At 36.2% G+C, this 13,167-nt stretch overlaps 1 protein-coding gene across 1 annotated transcript; it reads left to right on the top strand.

Annotated features, from left to right (window-relative positions):
- The first annotated feature begins 3,129 nt into the window (after positions 1–3,129).
- Positions 3,130–4,151, top strand: LOC133533390 (uncharacterized). The gene is made up of 2 exons (XM_061872360.1): positions 3,130–3,237; positions 3,756–4,151. Exons 1-2 carry the CDS (start codon positions 3,130–3,132, stop codon positions 4,149–4,151), a joined length of 504 nt encoding a protein of 167 aa, XP_061728344.1.
- The last annotated feature ends 9,016 nt before the right edge of the window (positions 4,152–13,167 follow it).

Here is a 13,167-nt window from a genome sequence, read left to right on the forward strand (position 1 = left end):
ACGGTATATTGTGACGGACGGGTAACTATGGAACACTACACTGAGCATGGCCCGATATGCTCTTGGCCGGTGTTTTTTTTAGTTTCCTAGCAACATTTTTACGCATAATCGAGTAAATTCCAACACAATAATCTCATGTACATACGTCTTGGCATTAGCTGGTGGATGCTAACGGTAATTTCATCATGTTCCTTTTTGTGTCGCTCCGTACGCTGACCCCATACAAATAAGGTCCTTATTGAATTTTTCAAAGACGACTCATGTTAACACATGTTCGCGAGTTAGGGTGAAGTTCGCGCCACCGGCCCCGGACGTACCAAACTTAATTTACCCCACTGACACCGCTTTACCGAAGTACTAAAAACGGAAACATTATGTAGTTATATTTTCTTACAAGCCCATCCTGATGTAAATGTACAATACAATGCACATATAAATGGAACACAGAGATTACAAATTTAGGTATTTCAACTACAACTTTAAAAAACTGAAATTTGATTTAACCATATCAAAAACTTTCTCAGTGAAAGCATGCATCCGAGACTTGCATAGTAAGGTTTTAATCAGATAAAGTAGGTACCTTTAAAGCCGACGATGGCAAAGGTTTTCAGCTGAAACGGACTCTTCTTTTTCGTCCATGCTCTCTAGGGAAAGGAATCAAGATTTTATTTAGTGTTTTTTCTACATTACAGTCGTATTACACATCGCATGCCGAATGTGCTACAGGTCAACATACCTACAGAGTGGATCGAAGCCCCAAGATAACATGGAGAAGATGCATACTTTTTGAGCTATGACAGCATAAATAAATGGAAAAGAGGGAGTGATCCTGTCGTCAAGCTCACCATACTTGTTAACCTATCGAATGAGCTAATGCTTTTACGGATACTGGAAAGCGATATGTAAATGTAGTACATACCTATACGTGGCCTGGATGTTAGTGAGATAACGATATGAGTTGTGCTGGTGTCCGGCTTTATTACCTACATATAACATGAGTATCGCATGATTATCCACCTGGTTTCTTGAGCTTAATAGTCGCCTCCAAACTTCCCCTTATAGCGACCCCATTCCTCACACAAAGTTTACCTTAAGTTCATATTAGCCTCACTGGATCACTGTTCACTCTGAGTACTGATAACGTTGGTCACAATATACCAGAGACATATCATTATTATAATAACACCATAAGAACGTCCTTGACTTGATCTAAAAGCAAATATCACTGCCGCGTAGATTTGTTCGCGCGCACACTCCTTTTTCCTACTGTCGTTCTCATCTACCCTCTCAACTTCAGCCAAAAAATCCCAATAACCTAGAAGCGGTTATTTAACTTAAACGTGACTACTAGCGCCATCTACTCCATGACGTTGGCAAATATTAGCCGGTTCGCAATACGTTCGCGACAGATCCTTACTCATGTCATGTGTAGTGCCTTAAATGTGTGGGCAGAGCCCAAGAGTGCAACCCACCCGTCACGGCAGAGCAATGCCTAACATCGGATAGCTACCACGTACTAAATTGTCGGGAATAATTGTAACCTTCATATAATTATATTTGTTTTAAAAGACTAAAACAACTTATTATTTTAACAAATTATAATTCCCACAATAAGACTAACATCAGGTGGCTGCTTAATTAACATCAGGTAGGCCGCAAACTTGTTTACCACCGTCGCGGTATTAAATAAATGATCAGTATTAGTAATAATAACGTTCTATGTATATTGGAAATGGCGAAAATACCGCATCCAAAGCTTATATATTTTGTTAGAGGATAATCAAATGGAGCTGGTAAGAACACGATGTTCTAACGCGCAGCGAAAATTCACTGAAGCCGCCTCCGTGTCAGACGTGTATGTTGTTTTTATTGTTTTAAATGCGTACGTTATTTTTCGTAGAAAACCATTCCTAGGGAGAGAAACGTGTTGTAAAATAAGGAGCATCTTAGCCGGAGAAACTTCTACGCGAAATAACAATTTGAATCGTTTTAAAGATTCAGCAGAGTTTTGTACGTGCTGTCTACTGGTATTTTACAAGGTACAACTCACGAATTAAATGTGTTTGTTAAAGTGACTTACTTTGTTTTACTTTATTTAGTTTTCAGGCTGGCTTCAATTCCCACATTTTAGTTAGATAATATACAATGTTGTATTTTGTAGTAGTAGTAAACTCTTCATTGTACAAAAACACATAATAAAAGGAACTTACAATTAGGAAAAGCTAAGTACAAAGGCGAACTTATCCCTTCAAGGGATCTCTTCCAGTGAACCTTTGAGTAGATGAGAGCATATTAATAACAAAATTTGTGTATATATTTTGCAGAACTAATACCGATTCCTGTTAGATTAATAGATTACTTTCTATGTGACAGAACATTACTTAAGTGTTTCAAAGATTGCAAAGTTATCGCCGGCGAAGCTTTGACATCGCAACACAGGATACTAGTAGCATGTTTAAAGCTCCCCTGTTGGTTCTCGAAATCGCAATATGACCCTAAACCTCAACCATGCATAAAATGGTATAACCTAAGCAAACCAACTGGAAAGACTTTCAGCGAACAAACAGAGAAAGTTCATGAAAACACGATAACAAGACCTGGCGGGCCGGATGCCAATGCTCGATGGAACGAGTTCCACTCCTACTGCATAAAACCGCTAAGAGTTGTTTAGGCACAACTAAAAGAAAGCTGAAAACCAACAAAGACCCTACGTGGTAGAATAAGGAAGTAAAAGCAACACTGAGAAACAAAAAGGTCATCTTTAAAAAGTGGCAGGCTTCGGGATCCGATGCTGACAGGGAGGACTATAAACGGACAAAAAAAGCGGCTAAGTCTTATGTGGCAGCGGCAAGAGCACAGAGCAGAGACACCTTCTACAAGAACTTGGGGGCGGCTCAAACAGAACACGAAATATTTAAACTTGCGAAAGTGCAGCGAAACCAGACAAAAGACATAAAACGTAATAAATACGTTAAAGACATATCTGGCAAACTACTAACCCGAAACGAGGATATAAATAGGAGATGGCAGGAATACTACCAAAATTTGCTAAACGACGAGTTTCCGCACAAACCACTAAACACGAACCAAAAAATCACAATTTCGGAAGTAAGAAAAACTCTAAGTAAAATGAAGGGCAAGAAAGCAATAGGACCTGACGAGGGACCAGCTGAAGTGTGTAAAGGGGCTGGAAACACCGGAGTGGCTTGGCTGAATAACCTATTCAACGAAATTTTGGTAAACGGCAAGATACCGGAGAACCAGCACATTAGTCCCTTTCTATAAAAATAAAGGGGACGTGGCAGACTGCAGCAACTACCGAGACATTAAATTAGCCTCCCATACATAAAAAAATTGGGAGATTATCCTTGCCAAGCGACTAAATAAGATTGTCCAACTCACTCCGAATCAGTGTGGTTTCACAATGGGAATAGGAACGATAGATGTAATACATAGCGTGAAGATTCTGATGGAAAAATACAGATCATTAAAAAAAGACCTTCACCTTGCATTCAGCGATCTTGAAAAAAGCTGATCGCGTACCAAGGGCACTGATTTGGCAAGCTTTGAGATCGCAACTTGTTCCAGAGCAATACATCTCATTGATAAAAGATCTATATCAGGGAATAACTACACGGGTTAGTCCTTCGGGTCAGTCCAACGATTTCGAGGTAAAAGTCGGAGTTCACCAGGGTTCCACTATAAGCCCGTTATTATTTAATCTAGTGATGAACTATATCACGGAACATGTACAGCGTCCGCCACCTTGGTCATTGCTTTACGCTGACGATAGAGTTCTCATCTCAGAAACCTTAACGGAAGTGCAAGAACAACTCAACGTATGGCAACGGGCTTTAGAAAGCCATGGACTTCGAGTCAACAGGGACAAAACCGAATACATGATGTGTAACCTGTCTGGAGGCGCCGCTAATAGCAAAGCATCCGTAATGATTGAAAAGGAACCTTTTTTAAAACAAGTACAAGAATTCAAATGTCTCGGTTCAATCGTAGCCCCAAAACAGGCAACTGAAAAAGACATCCAGCACAGAATAACAACCGCCTGGCTCAAATGGAGGTCACTATCGGGCGTGCTATGTGACACCGGAATGCCCATCAAACTTAAAGGCCAAATCTATACACAGGCAGTCTGACCAGCGCTGATTTACGGATCGGAATGCTGGCCAATGAGAAAAAAGATGAGCAAAGGATGCACGTTACCGAAATGAAAATGTTACGTTGGGCCGGAGGAGTTACGGGATTGGACAGGATAAGAAACGAATATGCTAGAGGAACATTCAAGGTCACAAAAATTTATTTATTTTAAACTTTATTGCACAAAATATGTACAATAATGTACAAATGGCGGACTTAATGCCAAATGGCATTCTCTACCAGTCAACCATAGGGCCAAACAGAGACACAATTGGTGCAGAGACAGAGAAAAAAAAAGTCAATTAATTAAAAAGAAAAGCAAACTAATATACTTATGAACTACATATATATCATATAAATACAAACATAAATAAATACTATAAATATAATATTGATGAATATTATTTGAACTCTTGTTTTAGCAAATGCTTACGGAACATCCGCTTGAAAGAAAACTTACTTGGAACTTGGAGCTTGTCTGATGTTTAGAGAAAAATTGAGGACAAACTGCGAGAAAATTGCTTGCGATGAAGCGAGACCAGGGCCATATGACGAGAGCAGGAATGCAAATGGAGGAAATAAAGCGAGGCAGAGGCCGACCAGCCGCCACCTGGAAAAGCACCATCGAAAAAGACCTTAAAGCTAATAATGTAGATGCAGTGACAACACAAAATAGATTGTTGTGGCGAAAACGTACGAGGAGGGCTGGCCACAAGTGATATGGGAACACAGCCAGGAGAAAGAAAGAAGAATACCGATTCCTGTTGCTATATCATATACTATGAAGACATAGTATTTTCTCATCTTAGCGCGTAGAGAGGACATAGAAGCCTGCTTATATTGGTATGACATAAATCGGAAAAAAATGTAAGCTCGGAAATAATTTTTAACCTTTTTCTAAATTTTACATTTACCTTACTTTACTATGCATGCACATAATACTCTTATATGTATACGTAATATACTTATAAAAAAGAAGTAGTTATACAGCTAACATTAGTAGGTAAATATCCTATCCTTTCCTATCCGGGATCCTTATCCTTATCCTTTGTAGTTTCTTCCATAAAATTCATTTTTTAATGTTTTCTTAATTACATTTTTAGAGTATTCACTGACAACCGCTACGCTCGTAGCCGATCCCAGCGTTTTCCCCCTCGTAGAGGTACTCGACTACGAGCAGTGAACCCGCCAAGCGAGTTTCACGGGATCTAATATTTACATCACAGAGAAGTTATTTAAAACCGAATTTAATAAGTGGATAATTCGTATAATAAGCCTGATGAAGTATGTGTGTAGGCAATAAATATTAAAACTGCAAACAGTCGGGATCAAGCGGCCGAGCACGTCCGCGGGACTTTCGATTCCAATTCGGTGTCAGTCGATATTAAATTAAAAGCACCCACGCATTCTTCCCGCGCCTTTTTCCTGTCCATTTGCGAGGACCGTGTAGAACCCGGGGTCACATCTCCCGACGCCTCTAAGCCACGTTCATCTTTATAGGGATACGACAAGCTTCAAGAACTAAATAGTTAATAAAAAGTAAAATATTCTTTATTTTCACTACAACTATGCCGTACCTGCTTACCGTTTTGTTAATTTTGAACACGTTTCAGTTTAAATTAGGTTTTTTGAGGAATATCCATAGTAGATCAACGGGTCGCGGGAGCAAATTTCTAGGCAGCGAGTGAATGGCGGAGCATACTTGAGTGACGGAGGACTTTTTTATTTGAATCGTGTGCGAATGCGACCGGCCAAGCACTAGCTAGACGCCTCTCTGTTGTGACATACCGGCGGCATATAGCGTGTTTTTGTATATATTTTCACCCATACCTAATTGCAAAACCAAATTGTGTCATTTTGGTCAAGTAATTTATTTGGTATATTTTAAATATAATATCTTGATCAACTTAAAGGTAAGTGAAAAAAACGGCATCTTCATTTATTTTATCTTCCATAACCTTGACAAGAATACGTTTACTTATATATAAAGTATACTTGAAATAAGAAAAGGTCAAAATTTGCCTGAGTATTAACTTTTTGAAACGACATTGACACCTCATAAGTAGTTTTCAATAGGCGAGATAGTGTAGGAAATAAAGGTAGTGGACCCCGCAGTAACTCCTCTGCCAGAAAAAACTTTACAGTATGATAAAGTATCAATAAATAAAAAGTATTGTCTTAATTTCCAAAGAATAATAATAATAGGATTTAAGTAAATACCTAAAGTATTAAATCGTTAATATCTTTTTACGGAAAAATGCTCCGTTCAAACTTTCTTCACTAGACATATTCATGTAACGAATTACAACAATATATGAAATATCCAAAAAAAATATCCCAGCAGAAATACCAATATTAATAAAATATAATTTTTGGACGTGTCTTGGACCGGAAAATTACTCCGTCCAATTTTTTCACTGGAATGCCATTTTATTGCCGTTTTATAGCTACAAAATGAAAATCTAAAAAAAAATCCATGTAACTATACTATTTTCAGAAATTGCCTTTTTACTCGCTATGAAAAATTTCTCTATCCATTTTATTTATTGAATTAAGATCACAGTTTTATTTCCATCCAACTATAAAAACATCCAAAAAAATAACGAGCGTATTAAAAACTTAACATATCGGGAGCAGTGTGTAGGGAGCGGGGTGTACAAGCGGGGTGCGGGAGCGGTACCGGCCGCCGCCAGCGCGCGCGCCGCGCCTACCCGGCGGTGGCAGCTTGCTTCTTCTCTATTCATTCGCGTATCGCCTAGGTGCATAGGTTACTGTTTTAAAAAATATTTCTACTTGTTTCTTTTTTGACCTGCCGTATGCCTGCCTGTCTGTGTAGTACCTACCGTAAGTATAGTCTCTATAGTACCTACAAATGAAGTAGGTAGGTTATGCGATGTGTCTAATTTAAATATTTCTATTCTTAAATTCAATTTATTCAATTCGAGTCGTACGTATTAGGCCACCAAACGAAGGAAAAAACGGGGAAATAATTCGTGTATAAGCGAATTTTGGCATAGTTGTAGATAAAGGTACCTTACATAACATACTGAAAGTACTGATAGATGGGGGTGGCGCTATTGTGTACGGGGGAGGGAGGGTTTAAATGTCCCTTTTTAGTTTATCTTAAATAACTCGTGAACGGTGGCCCATATCAAAAAATGATCTATCACGCAAATCATCTATATAACATTTCCTACAAGAAAAATTCAGTACACTTTTTACTAGGATCAATATTTAAAAAGATATTAAAGCGGGAAAATTAATTAAAATCAATTTTCTGGTCCATTTCTCTATATTTTCGTAAACGGTGGCAATTAGCAAAAAACGCTGTAAAATGTAAACAATCTACACAAACCTTCTACAAAAAAGATTCAGTACACTTTGTGAAAGGATCAATATTTAAAAAGATATTAAAAAGGGAAAGTTAATAAAACCAATTCTAAGGTTCCTTTTCTTTAGTTTTCGTAAATAATTTCTAAAGTATGACCCATAGCAAAAAAATGTCTCATACATAAATAAGTAACATAAAATTTTCTATAAGAAATATGTAGCACACTTTTCGCTAGGATGAATATTTAAAAAGATACTAAAGCGGGAATGTTAATAATAATCAATTTTAAAATCCTTTTTAGTTTTCGTAAGTAACTCGTAAACGGTAGCCCGTAGCAAAACACGTTCAAACATTATTTATGTTTTACATAAAATTTTCTAGAAAAAAGATTTCTATTCTTTTTTCTTTAGGATCAATATTATTGAGATATTAAACCGCGAAAGTTAATTTTAATCAATTCTGCACATTATTTGTGTTTCTCGCTTTAAAACCTTAATAAATATTGATCTTAGGGAAAAATGTTCCGCATGTCTTTTGTAGAAAAACTAAAAAAGAGACCTGAGGATTCATTGTAAGTAACTTTGCCCCTCTGACTAAAAAAACCCAACAAGTGCGAGTCGGACTCTCCCACCGAGGGTTCCGTACTTTTTAGTATTTGTTGTTATAGCGGCAACAGAAATACATCATCTGTGAAAATTTCAACTGTATACCACGGTTCATGAGATACAGCCTGGTGACAGACGGACGGACGGACAGCGGAGTTTTACCCTTTGGGTACGGAACCCTAAAAAGGACCTGGAAACTGATTATAATGAATTTTAATATCTCATTAAATATTGATCCTAGCGAAAAAATTTACGGAACTTTTGTTGTACAAAATTACATTTCTATTATTACTGTATAAAGAACTTTTTGCATTGGGCCACTGTTTACGAGTTATTTACGAAAAACAAAAAAATTAGGGACTTGTAAATTGTTTGTCATTTACTTTCCCCCTTTAATATTGTTTTAAATATTGATCCTGGAGAAAAGTGTTTTGTATGTTTTTTGTAGGAAATATTATGTTAATTATTTATGTATAAGAACCTGTTTTGTTATGAGCTGCCATTTAAGAGTTATTTACGAAAAACTAAGAAGTGACTTTAAAATTGATTAGTATTAATATTCCCGCTTTAGTATCTTTTTAAATGTTGATCCTAGCGAAAAGTTTCATATATCTTTCTTGTAAAAAAAATTATGGATAATATTTATGTATGAGAGATTTTTTGCTATGGATCATACTTTACAAATTATTTACGAAAAACGAAAGAAAAGGAACCTTAGAATTGATTTTAATTGACTTTCCCCCTTTAATATCTTTTTAAATATTTATACTTTCAAAAAGTTTACTGAATCTTTTTTGTAAAAAAAATGTGTAAATTATTTACGTTTAACAAGGTTTTTGCTATTTACGGGTTATTCACGAAAATATAGTAAAATGGACCATAAAATTGATTTTAATTAACTTTCCCGCTTTAATATTTTTTAAATGTTGATCCTAGCGAAAAAGTGCACTGAATCTTTCGATTAGGCAATTTTATATATATTATTTACGTTAAAGAACATTTTTTGCTATGGGCCACCGTTTACGAGATATTTAAGAAAAACTGAAAAAGGGGACCTTTAAAGTTTTAAGATATCGCAATTTATTAACGATAAGCATACAATAAATAGGTAATCTTTATTACGTGGCAAAAATTCTAGAACCTAGTTGTTTTTGACGTCGGTTGTTATTAACGTCTTTAGCGTGATATTATTCGGTACAAAGAAAACGCAAAAATCACTAAATGTAGTCTAAAGACTCGCACATCAGTGACAACGACAACTCCCTTCTTAAGTGTGGACTGCGGGTCACGCGGTCGGGTCGTACTAGTAGCACAAGGACACTAATCTGCACTTAACTGCTAAAGGAAGACGGTATATTATTGCGTAACCGCGGGATGGATTTATCTTCGCTTCAAAAATTTCGGTGTTCTGGATGATATTTCTTTTGGATATTTTCAATTTAAGTGTATACGTGACTACTTAGTATATATTTAAAAAGAATACAGACTGAGAAATTTTCCACTCTCAGTTTTTAATAGTTGTAAAATACATAAATTTGGGTATGTATTTTTTTTGGATATTCTTACCCACTACGCCAAATTATATTCTAAGATCATATAAGAAGAAAAAAATGACAGAGCAATTTTCCGATGAAAATGAGCGTCAAAAAAAGGAATTATCATTAAAAAAAATCACATGTTTGACAAAATTTTTAGATTTTTTTCTAATATTACATACTGATACAAATAACTTAATTGGTAAAATAATTTTGGACAGAGGAATTACTCGGTTAAAAATAAAAACAGATTTATATTTTTACGTATAAATACCTAACTTAGAAGTGTTTTTTTTTTGGATATTTTTATGTTAGTTTCGACTCATCCTATACAATAACCAAGCAAAATTTCATCGACTGAAAAATTAATGCATGGGTCTCCATACAACAACTTGCTTCATTTCCTACACTAAGATAACTAAGACTGTTTTAATGGTTTTAGTCAATCCGGCTGGTTTTACGTATATTAGGTACCTATATCGCTTAATTACACAAAAAAAACGAGTTACAAGAATTTAATGGACATAGGAAAATTTACCGTACTTAAGTATACCTACTGTAAATTTTAAAGTTCTAAGATTATGATTCAATACTAAGTTCGGAATCAGTTTGCAAACTATATTATTAATTCTGGTCCAAGTCCAAAGTTATCAGGCCGGTCGAGTGACTCACGGGGTCAGACAGACCCTACATTTGAGTTTGAAATTACCTAGTGTATTCATGATTCAAGAAAGTTTGTTTCAATAATACCATTTCACTGTGAAAATATGACCCGAGATCATTCTTCTCTATCATTTCAATATTGTATTGCCCTATTAGGAATACCAGGTACAGAGCGATATACAAGGTGCCCGCGAGGAAACGGAAAAAAATTAACCACGTATTCCTGAGGTCATAAGAAGGAAAAAATCTTATATAAACATAAGTCTATACCGCCAAAAAAATTTTTTTTGTATGTTTTTGTACATAATAAATACATGCTCTTGGAAAATATGGATATATATGGATTAATAGGAATTGGCACATTTTTTTCGTCAAAACTAGTCTATTCAGTGTTCCTTGTCACTTTGATATCTGTCAATAAGGACGTCTAGTTTAAGTCCCATAGTAGTGGCATCGCCATCAAAAAGGCGTTATGCACTGAAACACAATAAAAATTTTAATTGGTTTAACTCTGAAAGTATGCGAATTAAAAAAGAGCGGCCAAGTGCGAATGCCCATCGGTCATGAAGGGTTCCGTACCATTTATGACGTAGTAAAAAAAACTACTTACTAGATCTCGTTTTACCAATTTTCGGTGGAAGTTTACATGGTAATGTATATCATATATATTTTTTTATTTTTATCATTCTGTTATTTTAGAAATTACAAGGGGGGCGAGGGGGGGGGGGGTTACCACTTTGGAAATGTCTCTCGCGCAAACTATTCAGTTTAGAAAAAAATTATATTAGTACCCTCAATATCATTTTTGAAGACTTATCCATAGATACCCCACACGTATAGGTTTTATGAAAAAAAAATGTGTTTCAGTACTAAGTACAGGGAGCCCCCAAAATTTATTGTTTTTTTTTGTGTGAAAATCTTAATGCGGTTCATAGAATACATCTTACTTACTAAGTTTTAACAGTATACATAGTTCTTATAGTTTTGGAAAAAAGTGGCTGTGACATAAATGGACAAACAGCCGAACATGACGAATAAAGGTTGTCTGGAAGAGATCGCTTTTTAGCGATAAGACCGCCTGTTGTTTACCTCTTCTTTATGCGTTGTATTATTTGTACTGTTTCCTTATTGAGGTGTGCAATAAAGTGTATTTGTATTGTATTGTATTGAATCCATAAGGGTTCCGTTTTTTGCCATTTGGCTACGGAACCTAAAAAAAGTTTATATGACTTTTTGTCTCCAAATATTTGACGACCGGTTTAGCCTAGTGGGTAGTGACCCTGCCTACGAAGCTGATGGTCCCGGGTTCAAATCCTGGTAAGGGCATTTATTCGTGTGATGAGTATGGATATTTGTTCCTGAGTCATGGGTGTTTTCTATGTATTTAAGTATTTATAAATATTTATATATTATATATATATCGTTGTCTAAGTACCCTCAACACAAGCCTTATTGAGCTTACTGTGGGACTTAGTCAATTTGTGTAATAATGTCCTATAATATTTATTTATTTATTTAAATACGATCTACTACCGTGATCAACCAGCCACCTGACTAAACGGAACTAGCGAACTCTGAAATGAAGTCATGTCTGTATTTGCCATTAGGTATGAAGCAACCATGTACGAATTTATTTTGTTTTATAAAATGGATCTATAAATAAATTTATCCTGGCAACCTAAGGTCACACTCGACCAGACAATATTACTTTAAAACTTATATCAATAAGTTACTACAACTCTACATAAATACATATTACTAAAACATACATCACATTTGCATACGTTTTATGAGACGTTTTCCTACATATTTTATTTATAGGAGACAAGACAGTACATGGGACCCCTACACGCGGCGACATGGCGCTTCTCGCTCCTAGTACAAGGTCACATGGCTGTCTCCTGAATTTTAATGTAATGCTCCCTTTGATAGTTGTAAAAATTACGTTTCAAGATAGGACTGAGGGACGGCAGATACCTCGAACATGCACGTAAGCTTTCTTAAATGCACAAATGGGCGCTTTGTGTGCACATATTCTTCTAAGAACATCTTTGAGTTTCTTTACGACTGCTGCTACACAAAAGATGTATGCTGCGAGCAATATTGCCGGGTGTATTTATATTGTCCCACAAAGTTTAAAGCAAAAAACATTACAGTCTGTTGAAACAGCTGTGTAAGAAGTTAATTTTTGTTTTAATTAGCAGAGATAACTGCACCACTGCGACTCGACACGAAAGAAGAAGAAGACTGCACCAATCATGAAACATTTAAGAAAATAAGTACTTAGTTCTCGAGATATTTAGCAATGTGATAGACGGACAGACAGAGTCGCACCATAAGGGTTAGGGGTGTTTGCAATAAGTAGGTACTTTGTAATGAAGTCTGAACCCGAATGCTACAATAAAATATTGTTACAGTTACTGCTTTTTCCTTCCCTACTCTATTTTCTGGTTGTGCCTTCTTCACGTTTCCGTTAATAGATGTGTCAGTAAATTTGCGTTTTCAATTCGGTGTCGGTCGCGCGGCGTGGCGCGGGCGGCGGTTTCAATCAAAACGGGCACGCACTCGCACCACATCCTCGCCGACCGAGCCTTTTAGAATAAGAATTGTCTTTTTCGCAGTACTCTGCTGTAAGGGCCAACAAAGTAAGGAATATGCTCCAACTTAAATATTAACAGATTTTTTTCACATCTATACTTTACTTTGCTTATGTTAAATTGACAAAATGTAAAAGCAAGTAATACTTGCACATTAATCATTAGCAATACAAACAATTTTAGCTAACAAATGATTGTCCTCAACTGTACCTACGTCAATCTGTGCGGCCTGAATGGTGCAAGTTCAGACATTAGTATCGGAATGGTCTCCACACTCACGAACG

This window comes from Cydia pomonella, unplaced genomic scaffold (assembly GCF_033807575.1).
Source record: "Cydia pomonella isolate Wapato2018A unplaced genomic scaffold, ilCydPomo1 PGA_scaffold_161, whole genome shotgun sequence".
Classification (NCBI taxonomy): domain Eukaryota; kingdom Metazoa; phylum Arthropoda; class Insecta; order Lepidoptera; family Tortricidae; genus Cydia; species Cydia pomonella.